General features: G+C 37.5%; 1 protein-coding gene across 8 annotated transcripts in view; it reads left to right on the top strand.

Moving 5' to 3' along the window:
- DNM3 (dynamin 3) overlaps positions 1-23,778 on the top strand; it is a 176,823-nt gene that overhangs the window by 94,565 nt on the left and 58,480 nt on the right. For 7 of the 8 annotated variants that reach the window (XM_030494442.1, XM_030494443.1, XM_030494444.1 and 4 more), the window contains one exon: positions 15,502-15,611. In XM_030494442.1, the coding sequence (XP_030350302.1) occupies positions 15,502-15,611 (110 nt within the window). Of the gene's footprint in view, positions 1-15,501; positions 15,612-16,138; positions 16,168-23,778 lie in introns of those variants that run through there. The other variant, XM_030494450.1, reaches the window with a different exon arrangement.

Raw genomic sequence — 23,778 nt, forward strand, 5'->3', positions numbered from 1 at the left:
CGGACCAGCAGTTCTCATGCTCGGTAAGCATGGGGTGCTGTTGCCTTTCAGCCCTGCACTGATAAGTAGTTGCAACTTTTCTAGTAAATTGAGTTCTTTAGTTCTGTCCTTCAAGCCTTTGTCATGCCTGTGTCTCAAGGGCTTCTGCCAAGCTGCATCTAACACATCACTCCAAGCACCTTCCTGAGGAGCACGACATGGGAGCTGGGACTTTAAAAAAGCAGTTCTGGAGAGAAAGAGCTAGTGGATGCAGCCCTAGACCATGCAAGATTTTCAGCACTGGAGTAGAGCAGAGAGGAAAAGAGAATGTGCTTAAAATAGAAAAACATTTGAGAATCTCTGAGTTAGGCTGTGTTTTCAATGAAGATTGAGTGCTGTCTTGTAGCTAGCAAAGATGCTAGCTACGGTGTAAATAGTAGGGTAAGAGTAGGGCTTAGTTCCAAGGAACTCTTATGCTTTTTAAGTCAGGCTTGCTTTTCTGTTCACTCTACATAATTTAGATAAGAGGTTTACACATATTAGTTGCAGTTTTTACTCTTATGACTTTAAGCTGTTGATTCAAAACTGAGGCACTCGAAAGAACTGAAAGAATGAGGGGGATATAGTATAAACTTAAAAGCTTATATTAGTGATTCATTTTCTTTAACTTTTTTTTTCCTAATATCTAACCGTAATAATTTTTACTGCTTCTTAGACTTTTTAGTGAAAAGTAATGTGAAAGATGGATTGAATACTGGAGCTTTCTCAACATAGAAACCTATTAACTGCCTGTTAATATGTTTCCCCCTCAACCAAGCAATGGGTCAGCCTTTTCTACGGTGTCTTTCTTTTAGTTAAAATACCTCATTATCATCAAGTCCTGTACTGTGAATCATTATAGTGATCACTGAAAGTCCTGGTGATGGTGATGAACATTTCTTTGTTCCTTAGTTACCTCCAGGAACGTTTAGAACATCTATCTTCCTGTTTGGTGTCAACTCCACATCAGTACATGTGCTTTGGTTATGAAGGATGATGCTTTCCCAATTATTTTCTGTCTGACTTCCTAGACAAGAATATAAAGATATGTCAGTGTTCCAGATTATGTGAATTATTCCACTCTGTTAGATCAGTTAAGTAATAATTTTGATTCTGTACTGCAAATTTCTAGCTTTTCATGTTTATTTTTTGTGCCATTAGTAAGTCAGTCCACAAACATTTTATTTACCTGTGCAGCAGTTTCTTCCATAACCCTTTGCGAACTTTACTCCCACCTCTCCAGCCTCTTGTCCAGGTCACTGTGTGTTACACTTACCAGGTCTTTCTATGTTCTCATTTTCATCTTTGAGATACTCTGAACTGCTTGAAAGTCCTCCTCACTAGATTCTTCTCCCCCACACTCCCACCTCCCCTTTAGGATATGGGTAAATAAGGATCAAGTGTTGTGATTCTGTAATTAACATTTTTTTTTCTTTTTAAGCAGTATTTTTTCTGTGTGCATGTGTGAGGGCAGTGAGAATTTTCTTAGACTGTGGAGCAAATTGAGAACTTACAGCCTAATTCAAATTAATCAGACGTGTTCTTATGAAACTCAGCACCTTACGTCAGTCTATTTTGTGCTAAATGATCCGAATAATGAAATAACGAAGATCTTTTCAACCGTGTTGCTTAAGATGAGAGAATTTAGAAACCAATGGTAATTAGAGTATAATTATTTTAGATTAAGGGCCACACACCTGTTAGTACGTATAATTTTTTCCTCCTTTTCAGTGAGCAAAAGAAAATTCCATGATGTGTTTCTCTTTGAGATGATCTCGTATCCTAGTGTTCCTAAAGGGTCTGGGATTTTGCTTATGCCTGCTGAAAATAACAGAGGCCACTGTGTTCCCATCTTCACTTACCTTGAAGAAGGAGGTAGTGTTTGTTTACTTTGTAAGACTGTGACATATGGTTTCAGTCTCTTTGCAAAAAGTAACCTTCTCGCAAAAAGTCCCTAGAAGTAGTGGTCTTTGTCCATGTACAATTTCTGGCCAAAGTTGTCTTTGAATTTCAGTAGTTCCTATCTTTAAAAACACTTCTCTCACCAAATGTCCTCAGCAGGAGATGTGAGAGTTGAATGGGGAACTGGCACTGAGTGCAAGGGGAATAGGGGCTTGCCTGTCAAGGCTCTGTGCAGCTGTCAAATGAATTTGATTTTAAAATCTTACGGTTTGTGTTCTTAGACTAACGTGTTGTTTTTTTTTTCCCGTGTCTGAATTATGTTCTCCTCCTCCCCACCTCTAAAGTGCAATTTCAGGGCAGATTGAAATGTATTTGAGGTATTCTGTTTCCATTAGGGAATGTGAATTTCTTTTAACGGTAAATTTGCCAGGCTTATAACATTTGGTTTTGGTAGCTTTTTGGTGGTGTGGGTTTTTTGGTGTTGGGGGCTTTTTTCTTTTTTTTTCTTTTTTCTTTTTTCTTTCCCCCCCCCCCCCCTTTTTTTTTTTTTTTTGAGTAATGGCAATAGTTCTGTAATATATTTTATTCAAATATACATGTGTTTAGCCTTGTCTGTAGCCATGTACTTTTCCTAATAGTAATTATATAGTTTGGTAACGCATTGGTATAAAACCCTCATTATTTGAAACTATTCAATTAATATTATTAGACATTTAAAACAAATCTAAACTGCTAGACAATCTTATTTTTATAACCTTGGAAATTTTCTCAAAGGGGAATAAAATATTATTTTAGCAAAACAAATGAATTGAGAAAATAATTAAGATATACATGCTGTTTGGGTAATGTAAATGTAAAAAACAGATCACAGAAAATCAAGTTGCTGAATATAATGTTTAAATAGCTCTTAGGCAGACTTGGAATATTTTTTATGAAAATTTTATTTCAACATTTTATTTCAGTATTTGTGAGGCTTTTGGAGGGCAGAGGGTGAACTAGCTAAAATATTTTCTTTGTTTTGTATTGTACTTTTTGAAATTTTGTTGCACAGACAACTTTGCAATATGCTGTCCTCCCTGCTTTATATCTTTGAGTGTCTTGAAAACAAAATGAGAGGAAAAGCTTTTCTCTAACGTATTCTTTATTACTTTATAACACATTAAAAGATGATCTCTGTTGATGTTAGAATTAACTGTGTGTGAAATGAGCTCATTGAATACTAATGAGACAGTTTACACCAGTAAGGCATAGTTATATAAATTCACTTTTCAGAATTGATCCTAGAATGAATATATATGTGGTAAATGATAAACTTGGGAGTTTTAGTACTTGATAGCTTGTTTCACTATTATAGATTCATTTCTGAAAGTTGAGTTTGTACCTATAGTTTAAGTTAGCTATCTTCTTTTTACTTGGATTTTTGTTGTCACCATGCCTTTTTCACTTTGAAACAATCTCAATATGTCAGTGTTAGAAAACAGTTGTAATACATTTTTTCCAGCAGCAGTTCCTTTTGGTTGCAGTATCTGTAAAGGATAAGACACTGAGGAGTAATGGAGTATATCTTTCAAAGCACAAGTAACAAGTAATAAGTGTTTTGACATAGTGTTTAAAGGGAGGGGGGAAAAAAAAAAAAAAAGCATGGAATTTGGTTTCCTGCCCAGAACTTTGACTGACTGTCTGGGAATTCAGTGCCGTATGTCATTGTTATGTAGAATTAGTGTATGTACTTTGGAATGATTCTTTACAAATATAATAGTGTCCTGTAAGTTTAGGGCCAGTGTATTGATAGTCTGTAGTATTTTGAGTCAGCATTGGTAAAGTATATATTCCTGAGGAAGTGCTATGTTTCCTAACAAATATTTCACATTCTGCCAGAGAAGCAGAGGTGTTATCTTTCTCTCCTGTAATACAACTGTACAATATAAAAGTGAGTGTTTTTGCAGGCATGTTTCAACTTTCAGGTTTCAATATGCCTGTTTTGTTGTCTTTTCTGTGTTTGCAATAATGTCACTACCTCTTTCATTGTCATTGTTTGTTTATACTTCTGAAACTCCTGGAAAATTTCTAAGACATTGTACATTTCATAGGTTCTTTGAAACAGCTGAGGTTGAGCAGGTATAGACAGTTCTGCTGGAGCAAAAATTTACATCATGTTTATTGATTCTTTAAAATCCTATTTTCATAATATCACTTCACCAACAATAGCTATCCAAGCTGCATGTTGAAAATTTTTAGAACATGATAAAGGTAGTTCTTATGGCTGTCTTGATCATTGATTAGAGGATTTTTTTTCTTTTTTTTCCTAGTTAAAAAAGAGCTCCTTCCCTAATTGTGTTCTTGGGGAGTCCAACTGACAATATCTTAACAGAGATGATTAAGTGAATGCAGGTGTTTGTCATCTTAACACAACTTCTAGTCTACACAATGGTATATTCAATTTGTATTTTCCTCCCTAAGCACACAGCATGGAATAAAAGAGGGTGTTAGGTGTGAATCAGAATAATATTTGATTGCAGGAATCCAGGCATGGGAGAACTGGAATTCTTTAAAGATGATGTTATTTTATACAGAGGAGAAATGACATGTGTTTAAATGTCATGGCAATGAAAGACAAGGTTTGGCGTTACTTTGGATTGGAAGAGGTACAGAGAAAAGTAGAAAAACAATTAAAAATATATTTTTTTAAATTATTAGTAAGGATGTTATTTTGCGATAGCAGAACTGAAAGATTCTTAATCTGGCAGTTACTAAAGACCTCATCCACCACGCAGAAGCAAGGGAAATGCCTCCTTCTTCCAGGTGCTGATACTCTTTAGAGGTACTCTCATTGCCCAGTTTTTGTGCTCATTGCTGTGTGCAATGATGATGGAGTCTCTGGTTGACTGAGCCTTTGTGGCTGCCTTGGTGGAAACTAATCTGGCAGCCAGAAGCATCACAGATGTTGTCTCCTAACTTCAGCACCCCACTTCTCTCCAGTGCCTCTGGCACTGCACAGTGACGGTCCTGCTTTGTTCGTAGGTCTTGGTTGTGATGATCTGTCTCTTAGCAGAAGTCTCTAGCTGTTGCCTCCAATGTAGTGAAACTAATAACACATGACTGAAGATTTGCTTTAAGTTTATGCTTGCAGATATTTTCCCTAGCCTGTTTCTTAGCTATGTGCCCTATTCTAGCTGGCCGCAAAACATAGCTTTGGATAATCTGTTACTGGCCATAAGCATTGTCAGCTCTGGGCCTGCAGAACTGCCTTCAATGCCAAGTATTTGACAGTCCCTAAAACTTTGGTGTATGAGTATTACCCTGTCACTCTGATTCAGCAAGGACACAAAGGTGAGCAAGTATAGAACTGGCAAAGGTGATCTGTCAATACATTAATCAAGTTCTGCCATCACGCAAAATGGCAGTGATGACACTTGAACAGTTGTGGTTATTTCTGTTTGAGGATGTCTCTTCCCTTCCAGAGGAACTGCTCTATGCTTCTCCAAACTGTGGTACCTCCTGTTGACATCTGTCTAAGTTCACCATCTGCCATGGTATTTTAAAGGGAGCATGTCACAAAGTCTCTTTGTTTCAGTTGCGTGTTGTTAAGGTATGCTGTAAGCTTGACATACTTTCCCCTTAGGGTGATACTGGAACAGTACCTCTGTTTGCTTTATGCTACTGCAAGTGAACGGCTGAGCAGAACAATCGAAATAGCTAGCAATGTGTTGCATGTCCTTCATGGTTCAAGCATTCAAATGTGAAAAAACAACATACCATGATCAGGAAAGAGCTGCTTGTTGGTGAGCAACACTTGGACGTTTTCATTTAATACACAGCATTTGCAGATTGAAAACTACCATGTTTGACAGCTCTCCTACACATGCTTCTCTCCACACATACTCCTAAAGGTAGGACTCAGTAGTAGACTAACACTGCCTAGCACCTTGCAGTTACTTTTTTAAATGACAGTAGCTTTAAATAATACTTTGATGTTGCATCTTTTGTCACTGTCCCCTAGCTCTTGACTGTTCTCAAGGCTAATAGTTTCATGATGACTTGGATGTTCTATTAACTTTTTTCTCCACATTCCCATGTCCATGTTTGAAAGGTTCCTTCTCAGTTCAATTCTTGTTCAGGTTTTTCTATGATCAAGTCTTCCATCCCCACTCGTGTTCAAGTACTTAACTGGGGCAGATGATGTACACTGAGAAGTGGCTTCTGTATTCACAGGGTTACAGTCTAGAGACAATTTAAGGTCAGTCTGAGGAACAACTTTGGCTAAGAGCTTCAGAAGTGTTTCAATCTCTGACAGTTTCATGGGAACAGTCTCCCCGATGAATGTTTCTAAGGACGCATCAATCTAATAGCTATTAATTTCCAGTGGCAGAGGGTTGCAGGTTTTCCTGCACATCACCATAATTAATTTAGGATATTTTTTGCCAAATTCTGAGGCACATTTCAAAACCCACTCTCTTGAACATTGGATGGCATATGTTATTTAGCATTTGAAGTTAACAGCCTTGATATAAAGTAGAAATAGTGCTTGATGATTAAGGTGTACTTAATTTTGTTTTTTATTTAATATAGGGACATCCCCAGGGCTACTTATTTTACAAACACCATCCCTCCTCCCCCTTCCCCCGAAATGTTGTTATGGTAGAGTAAGTGGGTGGTTTTCTCACTCTTTTGTTATAAATCAACAGATTTTCTTTGAAATTAGGAAGCCAGAGTGTATTTATACATTTTATGTTGAGCAAGGGGGGAGATATCTTCAGACAGTTGCCTCAGAAGTTAATGTTTTCCATGATCTAAGATTCTTGGATTGCAGAAAAAAAAAAAAAAAAAAAGTTGAAATGTACCTTTCAAAAAATGCTGCTATAAAAAAAGGAGGGGTGGTAGGGGAGAAGTCTTGACACCAGAAGCTCTGTCATGGCAGAGTTTCTCTCGGATGTCTGGAAAAAGTCTTATACTTCTGGGATGCTTTCCAAAATATTTTCAGTGACCATTGCCACAGGCGTGAACTTCTTAATGCATTTTGCAGTAATCTCCACCACAGTGAAATTGATTACTGTCTGAAAGCTTTTAATGATAACAAGCAAGTAGGGCAGCATAAAAGCCATGAACTAATTTGTGTGTGTGTATTTTGTTGCATCTTCAGGAGTCTTGTAGAGACAGATGTGTCGCCTCAGGAAAATCCTGCTTAATGTTTTTTACATAATTATGTAATTGCATATTTATCATTTTGATTTTAGTGAGAAGGATTTTTTTTTTCCACACGCATGCATACACACAAAGGATCTAGTGTCTCTCCATATACTTCAATAGGTATCCAAAGAAAAGTATCCAGTGCCTTCCTGAGTTTGAGCTTTTCTTGGGTTCATTTTATAGAAAATGAAATGCATTCAAAAGCTAAAAGGGTTTTAAGAAATGCCCTTCCAGCAGAAAACAAGGGTACTATTGCAAAGGTGTATCTTCTTCATGTATCTACCAAGGAATTTCAGAAGGCTTATAAATGAGAGGCTTTCTTTTTATATGCAAGTTAAGGGAGTCCAGGAAGCTGAAAATACAATTAAACTTATTGGGGTTTTTTTGCCAAAATGTGTACATGCATAAAACAGTATTTTTATACACGTATGAAATAAGCAAAATCATAAACAGTATGAATGAAAAGCTGTACCCAACTGAAAAGCCAGATCTCCCAGGAACTGGTATGTCATTGTCACTCTGAGCCCTCTGCAAGCACAGAGATACCACACCAAAGCCCTTCATCCTGCACTATTGCTCCCACAAACCATTGTGATTGTTGGATGATCTGTAGTAGGTGAAGAGTGACAAATAAAAACTTGACCAGCAGTAGAGAAAAACAAGCTGTCAGAAGCAGGCTTCATTGCAAGGGATAAAAGGTCAGAGGATTCTTCTTTTTCTCCTCTACCTTCAGAGCAACCACTAGATGCATCCAGCAGAAGTTTTCCAGACTGTCAACTAGTTCATCAGTCGGGAGTTTCTCTCAGTTTTAAATGCCAGCACCACTTCAGTTCAGAGGAATTGCTGGCTTCTTTCCCAGACAAGATTTCCCAAAATCAAAATGACCTTTCAAGGTTCTAACCATTAGGAGCTAACCAGAGATTTCCTCTTCATCAGGCCCTTTTTCAGATTGACCCTTTTACTGACAGTACATCCCCACAGCACAGACCAATGAAAGACCAGCCCTTCTACTTGTGATAATAAACACCTCTTTTGAAGAGGGGCAGTCTTAAATCATGGTGAATTTGTTATATATTCCAGAAACTATTACACTTCTGTTTGACACACTGATCATGAAAGGCACAGGGAGTTCCAGTGAAATAACTGGATTTTTATTTTATTTTTAATCTAGCCATTCAGGCTCTGCACTAATACAATAAGATGCCTGCACAGTTACCTCTCATTATTGAGGGAAATGAGAAATGGATGTTGGAAAAGCTGTTTATCTAGGTACTGTAACATGGAGACTGCTGTGCAGGCAGCAACAATGCTTGCGGCATTAGTTAACTCCCACTTAAGGGCCAGCTTGGTTGCTCATCACTCAGCATTCCCAAGGATTCTGGTTGTCCAATGTTGTGTGCTGTGGCCATTCTCTCCTCCAGGCAAGCAGAAGGTGGTATTCAGGGCTGCCCAGCTCTGAGCAGGTAGATTGTGAGGTTCTGCTTTGGTGTGTGATGTATGAATGCAAGCTAGAGCTTCAGCTCCCTGTAAACCCTCAATTAAAGCTGGACAGCTGTGCTACAAAATAATGATGGAGAGACATATTACATTGTCATGTATTGATGTCTTTCTGTGAAGTCTTGAAATGTAGCAGGATAGTAAACTCTAAGAAAGCCACCAGTAACCATTTCTCAAAAAGATGGAGTATTTCAAATACAGAGTTTTGAAGCCTTGTGGTTCTATTCCTGAAGAAGTTTGTGCAGAAGGAAAATGCAGAAATGAATATAAATCTAGTTCTTATATGAAAAAAACACTGTGGGAAATGAATAACAGACTAAAATGAATGACAAGACTAGACTAAGGACTGATTTAACATTAGCATCAGGTTTAATCCCACAGTTGAATTCAGAAGAAACACCAGAGATACAACAAGCCATTTGAATTTTTTTAATAATATGTTGTGGGAAAAGTTACCAAAAGATCAGAAAAAAAAAAAAAAATTTGAAGTGCAGGAGTACACATAACTGCATAGAAAAGGTATTACAAGTGCAAAATCTAAAAATGTAACTCAAACCTGGAAGAGCTTGATTATTTCATCAGACCTCTCTTTTTCAGCTGCAGATTCTATTGAAGATTTGGTATTTGTGGCCTCTGTGTTGTGCTCCTTTCTTCTAATGGTCTGGCTTACTGCTCATTGTCACATTTTTGTATTGAGATTATCAATTTGGAGCTCTCATTTTGTTCTTTAGCATTTTCCTAAAATTCTCTCTCTCAAATGTTGCATAATGGTTCTTCTGTGTCTTTGTTGGTATTTAATTATCTATCTATCTATCTATCTGTCTATCTATGACAGCTCTCTAGTATGCCATACTGAATTATTCTTGTCGATATTGATACATGTAGTAAAACTGCCTCCAGGCAATGTACATCCTTTGTGGTATAGCACAGCTAGAGTTCTCCTGGCACATGGTGAGAATGAAGCAGGAAGGAGAATGATAGTGCAACATGGGGGTGTAATCCACCTGTCTGTGGAAGTGTCTCAGGGAGTGAGACAATATTTTTTCATTGTTTGCTCAAAGTTTTTATCTGAAAACTTTCACTTGAACACCTAGAGAATCATCTGTACATGTGAGAGTGCTTCTTGACGCCCGTGTGGCTGGCTTTATTGAAGAATCTGAATCTATGGTGGTTTGAATCTGGTTTCAGAGGTAAAATGAAAGAAATTCTTGGAAAAGTGCTTGGCTTCAGTGCTTTCTCATCAACAGCTAAAGCTATGTAGGAGTTGATTGTAGAATACTGGAGGGAGAGGTGCATAGGTGGAAGAAACATGGTCTTCTCATCTGCAACTTATTAAGTATTCTTTTGCAATGCTTTTCATAAAAAATGTTAAAATGTTTATGTATGCCTTGTTTTTCTGTTAAAGCAGCTCCTTTTTCACTTTATAGACAATTTACAATTACGTTTTCCACAGCTGTACCCAGGAGCATGTTCAGGCCTGAATCCCACATTGCTAGCTTGTCTGTAACAAAATAACTTGCTTTGTTTTTCTTCAAAAGTTTACAGTAATATGTAAGTATCTCATGCTTCATTCTTCAGAGTATGCTTTAAATCAAGTGTGGTAAAGCCGAGACCATTGTGAAGATGCCGTGTGGCTTTCTAAACTGAGAATGAAAAATATACTGACATAGAAATACAGTAAAGTTCTCTTGGGTATGTTTAAAGTTAGAATATCGTTAACTTTTGGATATTGATTTAAATACTATAAAAGTTGCTATAAGGCATCTTAATAGATTGCATTTGCATCAAATGCCACCACAGAGTAGCCTGTTCTGCACTGGCAGAATTCTGTACTGGCAGTGAGACTAGCTTCAAGGTGTAAACAAATCCGAGCCTTTCCTTTTCAGGAGTAAACAGGCATAGTTTCAGCTCACCACCAGCATTTCCGTACACTTCTTTTTTTTTCCCCTCTTCTTGCTTTCTTTAATACAGATTGCTCAAGCTCAGCATGTTCACAAGCCACTGCTTCTTGTGTCTATTTCTGTCTCTAAAATGAGGGTAGTGATCCAGCCATCTAAAATAGTACAGTACTGTAGAACATCTTCACTTTGGTATTGTTTTCTGCCTCCACTGCTTAACTGCTTTGCCAAATAGTTGCTCAGCTTTAGTGTTCCACCTACACATTTTAATACCCTGAATTCAGGATACCTTAATGATACCCTGCCATCACTAGCTGCTTGCAGAGACAAGGTCTAGCATGATGCCTGTGAGTCAGGAAAGCATTAGGCCTGAGTTACCAATGTGGAAACAAATACAGAGAGTAAGTAGTACAGTGGCAGTCTGGAAATCTAGTTGAGAGGCAGAAATGCCACTCTTTTTATTTGCTGTTCCCAAACTTTAATTCAAACTGTCCTTGCTCAATTTATGATTTAAAAATAGTTCACTATTTTGCCCCATTAATGCCCAATACTTGTTAATGTGTAATACTAATAGAAGAGTGATTTCATGGCTATTTATATTTGCTGTCAGCGTGCAGTAATTACTCTTGAGAGTTGTACTTTCAGTACAAATGATGCACAGAATGAATCTTCCTGTAAACCAGCCTTTTTTCCCACTTCTCCAGTGTGGCCTGCGCTTCCAGTTGTGAGCTTGATTTCTTGAACTTGTGGTCCCCACAGTTGACATAGACACGTTTGGGCTGGTGTCATGACCCTCTGGTTGGAAACTGATGTTCTAAAAAGCATAACAAAGTGGTGAGCAGACCGGCTGGATTCCTCGTGGCTTAACTAAAAGTGTGAATAGGCCAACACTCCGGGTCAGACTTGCCCTTCAGAATCTGAGCATCATATATGTGAATTGTCCTGCATGGATTTTGCTTCTGTTCCTCAGCATACAAAATATGGAGTAGAGTTTGTTCTGCATGCTGCTGTTGCACAGCAGCCATCCTGAAGTGACAAATAAAAGTGAGAATCACCTTTGATAAATGGAAGAAGCTGAAATAATTTAACAATCTCTTTTCTATGTAGCAAAAGATTTCTGTTCCCCTTATAATCCAGTTAGCTGACATTGTGTTCAGGGTTTATTCTTCTGCTGTTCTGATGGAGCCCTGCAAAGTTCCAAAAGCAGAGAATGATTTCTGCCTTAGGCTGAAAATGAAATGAAGTTCATTAGTTTGGAAGTGCTGGCTGACACCTTGCTGGGGGAGGGGAGCTGCTGTTGTATTTTTTGCATCCCTTGTGCCATTTTGAACTTCAGCAGTATTTATTTTTAGTACATTTAAATACTGCATAAGGAAGGGGCAGTTGTAATATGGCATATTTACATCGTGCTGTCAGTTCCTGGCAGCTTACTCACCTGTCAGAGAACAGAACTAGTCCATTAAGGATGTGAGTGCTACTTATGCCCATGAGTGGTGAAACATCGTCTCAAGGGTGGAAAGGCCTCCCCAGGCTAGCAGGTTTGGTTTGTTTTTCTAAGGTGCATTATGGGGATTTTTTTTTTTCTTCATGTCACAGAGACAGGAGTGGGCCATGCTGCCTCCCACTTTTTCCTTCTCTTCTAATGTGTATAGGAAAAAGAGAGACAAAGTCTCTATATGAGATCAGCATGTGCTGGTTTTTCCCCTCATGTCACGTTTAAATTCTCTGCTCCATTATAAAAATAAAAATCTATAAATAAAAAAGAACAAATGCTGAGGGGGACAAACTGGACCCACAGTTATGTGCATGTCATCACTTGTAGAAGTGTGCCTAGCCCCATTCCTCCCAGGCTTCATACATTCCCTGTTTCTTACGTTGTCAGCCTCTCACAGGATGGGAAACATGCACAGATAGTCCTGGCTGGAGCTTTTTTCACTCTGCCATAATATAATATTAATTGAGCTAAGGCTAAAATGATGTTGGGCTCATCTGCTGTTGAATTAGCTCATGCTCCATTTATATGTATTTTTTCCCTTGTTGTTTTGGGGGAGTGGAGGGGAGGGAAGTTGCTGTGGGTTTTGCTGCCATGCTTTAATATTGCAGTAATACTTTTCTCCTGAAATTAAGCAGTATTTAGGTCTGATTTCTCGTATGTGACATGCTGTCTCTGTTAGCTTCAAGCATAGGCACCCTTACGATTTCCCTTTCTTGGAAACTGCCCTGTCTCAGCATGTGGGTAGGAGGCCATGTAAATAAATACCAACCACTTCTTGGCTTTCAGTAGGCATTTCCTTTTTCCTGGTGGCTACAGAAGAAACACTTTCTCACAGTTTGGCATCAAACATTTGTAAAAGTTTCCTGCTTGTGGATTTTTTGTTTAGACAATCAGATTCTTAGTATAGTTTTTTCATCAGTTTCTATTTTTATTCATCTGTGGTTGCTTGGTTTGTCAGTAAATAGTGTCTGTCAGACCAAATACTTCATCAGAAACTTCTTAAATTTCTGGTAATCGAATAGTAAATCTTTTATAAGCATATTCTGTAATAGTGAACGATAATTTTAAAGAATAAAAATTAATCTTATCTGTTCTTTTCTTAGTTAAGATGGACTAAATAACATTGATATTTCTGCCCAAAAGATGATTTTTTTTTTTAGTATATATAAGCTGTCTTAAATGTTTGAAATGGAAAACAAAGTATCTTACATTACTATGCAGTCCAGCTTTTAACTGGGGGGGTGTGGGGGGGAACCCTTTAATACAAAATTTAATACGTATTCTCCTGACTTCATATGCTAGGATATTTTTCAAAGTGCATGTCACTGTCATGGCACCAAAACTAACATAGTGTTACCTTTCAAATGCTACCAGAAGTACTTAGAACATAAGTTTATAATACCAAAATAGACCATATCAATAAAAATCAGTATTAGAGGACAGCATTTATAATTTTTAGACATAAATATCTGATCTATAAATTATTTATTTTTGTTTACCATGATTTATTTACTTTTCTATTGGTATATTGAGAATTTACTTTGCTTAGTTTTATTTATCTCTGAGTGGATGATACTATACTCTCCCTTCAGGGAAAACCTGAAAGTTTCAGGGCGTATATATTCCCTGGAAGCGGAATACAGATCTCAATAGCTATAGATAAATAGCTATAGACTGGCACAGAACTAGACTACATCAGAATTGTTAGATGAGAGCATGAAGAATATAAATATGTATGATCTTTTGTGGGTAATAATTTCTGGGATTGCTAAACTAAAGCAGTTTGAAAATCCATCAGGCACTTTTTCTGTAATACTCCCAGTCTGGATTTGACAATTTCTGTATTCAACAAAACAAGACAGTAGAAACCATGCTTTTCCAGAAGGGCCTTTGAAATATGCTTTTTCCTCTACTGGGGCCTGTTATGAAGCTGTCTAGGAAAATGAGCCGTTGTTGGACACGTCACTGTATTTTTATAGTTTCACTCTTAGGTATATTCTCATCCAGTTTAGTTTTGCAATCTGCTGAAGCTTAGCCAAGTTGAATTACATCTGCCTTCACAGTACACACATCTCAGTCTAGCTAGGACTTCTTCCAGTTCTGTGCAGTGGAAGTTACTTCTGTTTCTTCTAGGAAGTACGTATTAAGAAAAATGAGTCCTAGTTTGGTTTGTGCCTTCTGTCCTGTTTTATGGCATACAATAAACTATTATCACATGCATACTTCTTCCTTGAGCCAAACACCATAACTGATGTCCCAGTTCACAATTCTCCAGCAATTGCAAAGGGTGCTAGACTTCACAGCTAGTTCTGATGGCGTGACAGTCTTGCTCCATATTGGCAGATAAGGGACCGTGAAGGAATCCTAAGCTTTCCAACTTTGGTGATTTATTGAACTTCCTTAGAGTCACTAGGTAGCAAAATTCACGAGAACCCCATTTGGTATCCACTGCACAAATTCCAGGGCATAAATCCTTTCCCCACTCCATTGCTGCCATGGTAATGGCACCAGCCTTAACAGTACCTTCATAGTGTTAAACTCTGTACTACATTAGTACCTTTGCCAGCAATTTTATCATGATGTGCAAAAAAAGATTGGGGGTATGAGGATGCATGCATTGCCCCTCTTGTCTTTGGATCACATCTACTTAGCAGCAGATGTATTTGCAAAGCAAAATGGAGAGGTTTGCCCTGGTTTATCCATCAGTACAAGGAATTCAAGGAAGTTTAGCACAATGGAAATGGCTAATAATCTTCGGGCTCTTTTGTTCTGACATCAGAAAGTAGCTTGAGAGTGTTACTAGTCCTTAATTTGGAGTGACAGGAAGCAAGAAACCTAGAAAAGGTGAAATTATAGTGATTGTGCTGTAAATAAGAGTTGTGATGAAAATGCAAAAGTAGCTGGCTACAGTAAAAGTGAATAGATCATTCATGCTGTTTGGAGAAATAAGCTGGTTAGATTAGAGTCTGGTTTTGTTTGTATACAGTATATATAAAACCTCGTTGATAGTATGATTTTGATTGACTTGTATGATTTTTGTATTTTCCATTGGAGTAATGAAAATTTATGGGGGGTAATCAAATGCTACCCATGAATAATTAATAATAGTAATTGTAGATAGAGATGATTTTTATGTCCACAGACATGGAAGAAGAGTTTTGTATTGATTAGACACTTTCATTTTAGTTAAGTTTGACTCTTTTCTTATTATAATTCAGAGGAATGAAGAATAATAAAAGTAGATGCTTATGTATTTAGAGAGATTTGGCTTTTTTTTTTTTTAACTGGGAAATATTTTGAATGGGTCAGTGAAAAACAGAACTGGAATTCAGGTTTCATTTCTGTTGCAGGTTTGTCTATGAAAGATAAACAGACATTTCAATTTTGAATATACCCGTATGATAATAAGCGTACTGAAGTCATTACCAACTAAACAGAGTTTGCTGAAATCGTGTTTATTTGAGACTTCTCATATAGTGTTGTTTTAATCTGTTTCTTTTCTAGGAAAAAGAGAAGAAGTATATGCTTCCTTTGGACAACTTGAAAGTGCGAGATGTTGAAAAGAGCTTCATGTCTAGCAAGCATGTCTTTGCATTGTTTAACACTGAGCAGAGGTAAGAAAATGTGCTATTCTGCAGATACTGCCATAAAAATGTATCTATCTGAACATTTTAATAACTGGGAGTGCAGTTGTGGTATTTCCACTATGTTGAGTGAATAAAGATCTTGATACTCTTGATTTGATTTATCTGCTGTTTTGCAGTTGCATAAACGGGGAATGAAAGGTTAGTGTCCTCCTAGCCACTCAGGGTGAAACGGCTCCATGATTAGTCATCTAGTTCTGTATGGCTGAATAATCATCTCCTGATCCTATTTTTGTTTTGTTTGGCAATCACCTAGGCTCACCAAAACATTCATGACTTCTGTACCTTGTGACCAGATTCAACTGGTGTAAATCACAAAAGTGTCATTGCTTCTTACTTCCTTCAATGAAAAATCTTGCCTGTCTGTAATATTTGGAATCATTCTATTGTTTGTTTGGGTTTAAATACTGCTGAGTGGAGAACAAATGGTATTCCTCTGCTTCCCTAATTAATAGACTCTTTGTGTCATAGCGTTTGCTTCACACTTTTCTTTTCAGGCTCCATCCTCTGATTTAAGTGACGTGGGTATTCTATGGCAGCCTACTTCTGATGCACAGCCTATTCAGATTACTGTACACAAATAAGGAAACATGACAACACTTGAAGACATAAAAGTGACCTGTAAATTTTATCTTTTTGTTTGGTTTTTTTTTTTTTTAATTGCTGGAGAGGTGCATTTGCAGCTGTCTCAGTGGAACTGCATTTCAGCAGATAAGGTGCAATTTCTGTAAATTCCTTTTCAGAAAAAGCAAGTAAAATAGATTGTAGTGGTACCATGGATAGATGCCCTTGTTTTACTCTTCTCCTGCTTCACACCCACTCCCCACTTGCATTGCCAAAACTTGGCAATAGATGACGTTCAAGGTGATGAGGGCTGGATGTGGCTCCCTGCAGAGCCAGCTGTTGCTCCTGAACTGGCCAGAAATAGTCCTTTCAGAAGCAAGGAATGTCCCTCCCTCCCTCAAAACAAAAGCAAAGCACAGGAATTCTGGGCTGTCAAGTTTCTGTTGTCCCAGCAACGTGAGGATGCAATGTGAGTCTTGCTCTGCTCTACATGAAGGCTTTGCCTACATTTGCTGACATCTCAGCTAGCCTAGATGTGGACAGTGTCTGCCAGGAGATGCCCTTTGAAAGTATGTCACGCACATACTTGCTGGGAATAAGATGTCAAACACTTGACCACTTGCATTGTGGGACCACAGAAAAAAGCTTTGAAAAACTTTTAATGTTTTTAAAAACAAAAATGATCTTCAAATACTGGCAATTAATGTAATTCTGATTATTCTGCTATGGATATGTGTGAAACATCCCAACATTGCACTTACATCAATCAAGAAAGAAAACTTTGTTCTGGTGACTTGATATGAGCTGTACATGTTAAGTTCCTTCCATGAGAAATCTGTTAATTATAACTCGTTGTTCCCCCTGTGTTTTGGCTAATGGTTTTGAATATTTTCATAATCTTAATCACTGAACTGCTGTGAAAATCAAAGAGAAGAATGCATTTCTGTTGGCAAGTTTGAGATTTATTTGGGTGTAATATAGCTGCATGTTCACATTTTGACTGGATATTCATACACAATGGACAGCACAGATTTCAAAATCAGATGTCTAAAATGTTTGCCATGTCTGTAATAACCCTGCCCATTTGGGCTGTGAGTGTACCCTCCAGCATCTGCAAGCTGCTCTAAAAACATCCTTATATCTATATAGGCATGTTGAGACATGACAGCACAGTGATAAGACAACAAAATACCTTTGCCTTGGGAGAGGCTGTTTATGGACTCTTCCAGCTTAAAAGGAGGCAGAAGTTTTTCTTGAAGAAATATTTATTGAATTCTAATCACAACAGTCATTCCTCTGTTACTATAAAACAGCTGATTTTTTTATACTTTTAAAAACGTGCCTGCTGGTTTTTAAAAGTTTTTTTGGTCAAAACAAGTTTAGTATCACTTTCCACAGTTTCCTAAATTCATAGATTGTGTCAGCAGAATCAGGGATACTGGGGCTTGAGTAAAGCGACCTGGCCCTCCACTGGGAACTGTGTTCTCTGTCCCAGATTCTTAGGGAAACTGAAACTGGGAATTGGTAAAGGATCTGTTGAAATAAGAAGTCTTGTCATTGTTTTACTTTGTCTTACTTCTGATTCTGAATGGGGTGTGTGTGTGAATATGGCTTCTTTTTCAAAATTCATATAAAAATTAAATTAGTTTCTGGTTGTTGGGTTTTTTTTTGAGGGGGGATTAAGGGGAATGGTTGTTTCTTTTGTGTGGTGGGTTTTGGTTTTTTTTTTTAATAATAATAATTTAGTAAGGTTTATTAAAACCTTAAATTATTTACTAAGATTTATTAAAAAAAACTTAGTAATTGAGAGAGAAATCAGCATTCTCTTTCTGAGTTTGCCCACTGAGGGTTCTGGCTATGGAACCATTTTGCTATTTAAGATGTAGATCATTAAACAACAAAGGGAAAATCATATGTTCCAGCTTCCATGATAGCATGGAGATTATTCTGTTTCCCCCCTCGCCAATCTGCAGCATATCTTAATGTTCAATTAGAGTATTTTAGTTTTCAAGCAAAATCCCTTTAGGAGAAGAATTTTAATAGGCTTGTCTCTTTTTCATTCCCAGCCTCTCACTGCATAGGTATTTGCTACAGCCATATGTTTCTGATACTGTACATTTCAATAGTTTCCTGGACTATACACTGCATTTTTTCCATTTATGAAAACCTTTCCAGTTCTGAAATATAGTTACCAGGAAACTGCTCATTTCACTGCATAGAAGGAAAAACCATCTTGAGTTAGATGAGGCTTGGGGATAGATGCAGAAGGAAACTAACGGTATCTGTCATTTTGATTTACTGCAGAAGTCAACAGTTTTCTGGCAGGAATCAAATGTGACTTGGTAATGTATAGTAAATGGAGACTGTGACAATTGATTTCACAGTGAAGATAAATTCTCATGAAATGAACATAATTGTATGTTTATGAATAGGCTGCATTGTGACATAATTAAATTCTTTTCCTGTTACTTTCTAATTAATTTTTTTTTTTAAAGGAGAAAAGCCCAGAAAACTCTTGGTGTGAAATAGATATAGTATTGCTTAAAGAATTGGGGGTGAGTTTTGGTTTTCAGCAAACTAAGTAATTTATTTAAAGCATTTGAATGGGTCCATCTACTTCATTTATAGACACCGTGGACACCTTTGGAGGAGGACTCCTCTAGTTTACTTAGCTTACTTACTTTAGCTTACTTAGCTTTACTTACTCAAGCTTACTTTGTTGTAATACCTAGTAGTAGATATTTTTTGTTTTAATATCTAGTACTAGATATTAAAACAAAGTATATTAGGGTGAGTGCCCGTTGACTCCTGGATCACTTTTGGCTGTGTCCATCTACATGAATCTGCCTTTAAGCAACTGAAGTTGAGCTGCAGGGTCAAGTAGTATGTGTCTAAACCTAAAGCTGTCAAGAATGTGAGTGCTATTTTGTGTTAACCATCCTTTTCTGCTCCACAATAAACTGCTGGCAAGTCTTTTAAATTGGAAAAGATATAAAATTTTTGAAACTTATTATACTGTAGGAAAAACCCTAATGTTTGTAGTACTGCTGCAGAACATAATGTGAGGCTGTGTAGATGTAGCTACTGACTGACTTTCTTACGCAGAGTTAAGAATGGAGGTGAGAGTATTTTGTCAGCGCCTGTGCTTACACGAAGTAGGTTAACCTGGGATGTCCTCATTGATGAAGAGTGTAAGACCCTTGTGCAGAGCTCAAGAAAAAAACAAAACAAATTCTGCCCATCCAAGAAAGCTTACTTTCCTTCTAGGATTTCATTCCAAACACTTTTCCTCTTTCCCATGTATTTCCTGTAAAAATAATTCACTGATTGGTGCTTTTTCTTTTAGCTTAGTGCTTTAGTCTGGAACAAGAACTATAGTCTTAAATGTGCCTCTCTAGGATCTATGCAACAGTCCCATCTCTCCCTCTCTCCCAAATTAAGAAAGGTAAGCAGTCATTCTTTCTCGTGATCTTGCCTAGTTGACTATAGGATCCACATGGCACTACTTCACTAGATTCTGTGTTATTCTAAAGTAATCCTTTGCCTTTGCAGTAGAGTAGTTGCACTTTTTTCCTGATTTATGGGTCAGTAAATTGTATTACTGTATTACAACTCCATCTAGATGTTGCTTCTCTTTTAAATAAAGAAGGAATGATGAGTAAAACTCTTTTTTTGCTACAAGTGGAGAAGTAGCTTCCTTCCCACCTCTTCTCCAACTCTGGAGAGATTCTTTTCTTTTTTTCCCCCCTTTTTTTTTTTTTTTTTTTTTCTGTGGAAGAAGAGATTCTACTAGGTAAAGATTTTTGGGGTTATGTTGAAGTGTTTGTTGAGCTTTGTTCCTCTTCAGGCTCATTCCTTTCCTTGGAGCCAAAGAAGCAGAACCAGTGTGTGAAATTCTCCCTTCCTTGCAGAGGAAGATCCCACCAAGTCTTCCTGTCTTCTACTTTTCTGCCCATACAGGATCCAGATGAACCTGATGATTTTCTCACCTCTGTAAGAAAGGGGGATGTTTGCTTATTCAAAGCACAGAATTGTTCCTGTTTGCCTTCACAAGAATAGGTTCCTAAGAGCTGAATGCTCCTCAATAATCAAGAAGCCGTATGGCAGAACCTACTGTCCCTGGGACAGGCTCATTGTAGAAACAGATGCTTAATCTGAGAAACAGATGAATCTCAAGAGGAGGGCAATCAAAAGGAAGTTTTGAGGGCCCACAATAGGACTGGAAATAGAACTGGCAGGTAATACATTTTAGCTCCTGACTCATGAGTACACTCTGTCAGGAATCACATTGCACAAGAAGCAGTGCTGTCTAGTAGGACCCAGGAAAGTACACTATGTCTACTAAGTGAAAGGTATTACAGTATTTATTTTGGGTGCATGGTGTTGGCTGAGTGATGTTCTAGAAGTCTTCTCTGGAACTCCAGATGCACTAGAGCTCTAAGTACTCAATTTCTTCTTATGGACAGGAAGTGGTTAACTGCTATCCGTACATAAGGGAAATTGGGCAAGGGCCAAAATAAAGGGAACTAGCGAAAGGAGACCGGGTCAAAGGAGGTGTTGGATGAAAGCCAGGCTGAAGGAGAAAGCCTAAGATGAGATGTATGTTTAGTTAACTGTTTTTGAATTACTCAGAAAGCTAAGCCCCAGGAAGAGCTGGAGCTGTTCAGAGCCCTCTCTGTTAGAAAGCGAAGAATAAGAATATATTTAATTAAAAAACTCCACAAATTTAATCCAGAAAAAAGCAGCTAATATTTGTAAAAAACTTCTAAGATGCTTGTAAGTACAATATTTACAATAAGTAAGTACAATATTTAAGAATAGAAAAAATACACAAATCCAAGGCATAACTAGCCTTTATCCCCCAAGTCTATTACATTAAAAAAAAAAAGAAAAAAAGAAAAAAAAAGAAAGTTTGGTTTGTTTTTTGTAATTTTGGTTTGGTTTTTTTTTTCCCCTGGAATATTTCCTTCTTATCATTATTGACAAGAATTCTTTCTATGATAAATAAAACATAGTATGGTGGATAGGTGGTGCAGGCATTGAGATTTAAAACTGGTATTACTGAGCAAAAAAGGGTTCTCAAGCAAAGAAAACAGCAGCATAAACCTATACCTTCAAGTACAGTGTAACTATCACATTTAAGAAAATTCCTTAAGTGACTGTGTGGGATCTGAAACATTAGTGAAACCTACCAGAGACACAGGTCTTGTAAGCATGGGCTAAGTCATGGCTGGTAAACTTGATTTTGTCTGCAGGACAGCTTCGCCTTGCTTGCTTGCTGTGACCCAGCAAGGTCTGGGTCCCACTGCCCCAGCCAGGGAAGCACAGGACTGGAGCAGGAGCCATGCTCCCTCCAGTGACAAGGGACTGACAGCTGTGAGCAGCTTCAGCGCCTGTGTGGCCTCAAAGCAGGTTCCAAAACAGGCTTCCATCCCTCACCACGAAAAGCATCAAACCTTCTTCTCCAGGGAGTTATGGAATTTTTTAGTGCCAGTTACTACTGCAGATTTTGGCCTATGTGATGTTAGCTTTGGCTGCATTTCTGTTCTGGATTACATATAGAACTCTAGATACTTCATTTTCGAGGCTTGGCTATATACTGATCAGCGTATCTTCTGTTAATTTTCACCTTAAAATTAAAATTGTTTGGTTCTCTGTGTGTATTTGTGTGTATGAACTTGAAAAGATCCTTACACTTCTGGAAGACCACTTATATGAGTTAGTTGTTAAAAGCTTTAAGTGCTATTATTTCATGACATTGTTTCAGAGATTGTCTCTTTGGCTTTCTGGATATATTAAGAAAAAATCTTCAGAGACATGTGTAATTAATTTTCATTAGCATTCACATTAGACTGATCTGAAATGGCATGCCTTAATAGAAAATGTTAGTCATTGCTGTTAACTCAGAGCAGATGGTCATTTTTGTTTCTTTAAAATATATGATTTGCAAAGCCTCTAGTACAGCTTTCTTATATGAAAAATAATGCATGTCTTCAAACAGCCATTGTGGAATTACAGGTGTCTAAAATGCTAGACTAAGACGAAGGTTGAATAAGCAGAGTGTATATAGCAGAGTTGCAGGATGATCAAATAGAGAACATAGAGTAGAGTTTCATCCAAGATTATTTTTCCTGATTATGCATGGAGTATCTGGATTCTGTTATTTTCTCCTTTTTTTATTTTAGGTGTCTATTTATGAAACCCATATTCTGTATGATTTAAATTACAATCAAATAAAAATAGCCAAGAATTGATTTTTTTTTTTTTTTTTGTTTATGTTGGAATAAAATTGGCCTCCTCTGCATTTGGTTCTAGATTCCTAATGTTCATTTTAATTTGCTTGCATAATAAGAAGACCAAATGTTTACCAAAAACTCATTTGAGATCATAAGCAGAGTTGTTTGAAATCCATGTAGAAGAAGATTCCTTTCTCTTTCCATCTGTGAGTAGCTTCACTTGTTTCAGTGCAACTGCTGAAGTTAAATGTGGTTTTGTGTTCTTTGGAGGATTAAAGTGGCTTATAGGCATAATTCTAAAAATTTGACTACTATTCTTGCTGTGCAATTGCTGTTCTGTCTCCTCCCATATTGGCAAGAATAAATGCATCTTTGTTTAATCTCGGTTTGCATTTTCTCTATGTATAAAAAAAATGACATGCGTATACAGTACATCTTTTTCTACTGAAATGTCCCACATCCAACTCACTCTAAAAACTGCCTACAGATATGCTTAATTTGTGGATAGGCATTAATATATATGCACGCATATTAACTGGGTTTGTAATGTGTCTACAGGAGTTGCACTTAAAATCTTTCCAGGTTTGTTGGAGATAAATATTTAACCCTATCTTAGTGTTAAGAAATTGCAAGATATACTACACTTATTGAGGTCCAGCAGTTAAATTTGTTCAGATAGCAAGCAGTTTTGATGTGCAACTGCTGTAGAGGGAATCCTACTGGTATTGCCTCCACTGTAGCAGGCAACTAGGAAGTTCTTTCTCTGTGACTTTCAGTTGTGTGTTATTCACCTGTTGGTCCTGGATTGTTTAGTTCTGCTGTTTTACAGGTAATCAAGCCTTCTCTATGCAGTGTTGACAGCCCAGGCTTCAAGACTAGTGGGACAGGATTCTCAGTAACTCACAGCTGGGCTCAGCCTTCAAACTTACCTGGCGCTTCTCTGTTTCATCTTGTACATTTTCAAATACCTTACTTCATTCCTGCATTTTCATGTTAGGTTTCTTCCATGATGGGAGGGCTTAAAGAAATGCCTATGGACAATGTAAAGCTCATTTCTGTATTAGGAAGTTCACTTTAGGACCTGAAATATATGGAGGAAAGGAATCCAGTATATTGGAAACAAAGGTAATAGTAAAGCGGAGAGCTTGTAAGGTAAGCAAAGTTACAGCTGGGTGTCTGCTGGACTTCCAAATAATAGCCTGGCCTAGAGAAGGTGTGCCCTGAATGTGGAACCAATCTGGAATTGGAAATGATGCTTTTAGTCCAATAGTCTGTTCATCTCCATTCACAATTATGTTGTAGGTTTTTTCTGGAATACAGTTCTTGGGGTTTATTTA

The sequence above is a fragment of the Strigops habroptila genome, chromosome 8 (genome assembly GCF_004027225.2).
Source record: "Strigops habroptila isolate Jane chromosome 8, bStrHab1.2.pri, whole genome shotgun sequence".
NCBI lineage: Eukaryota > Metazoa > Chordata > Aves > Psittaciformes > Psittacidae > Strigops > Strigops habroptila.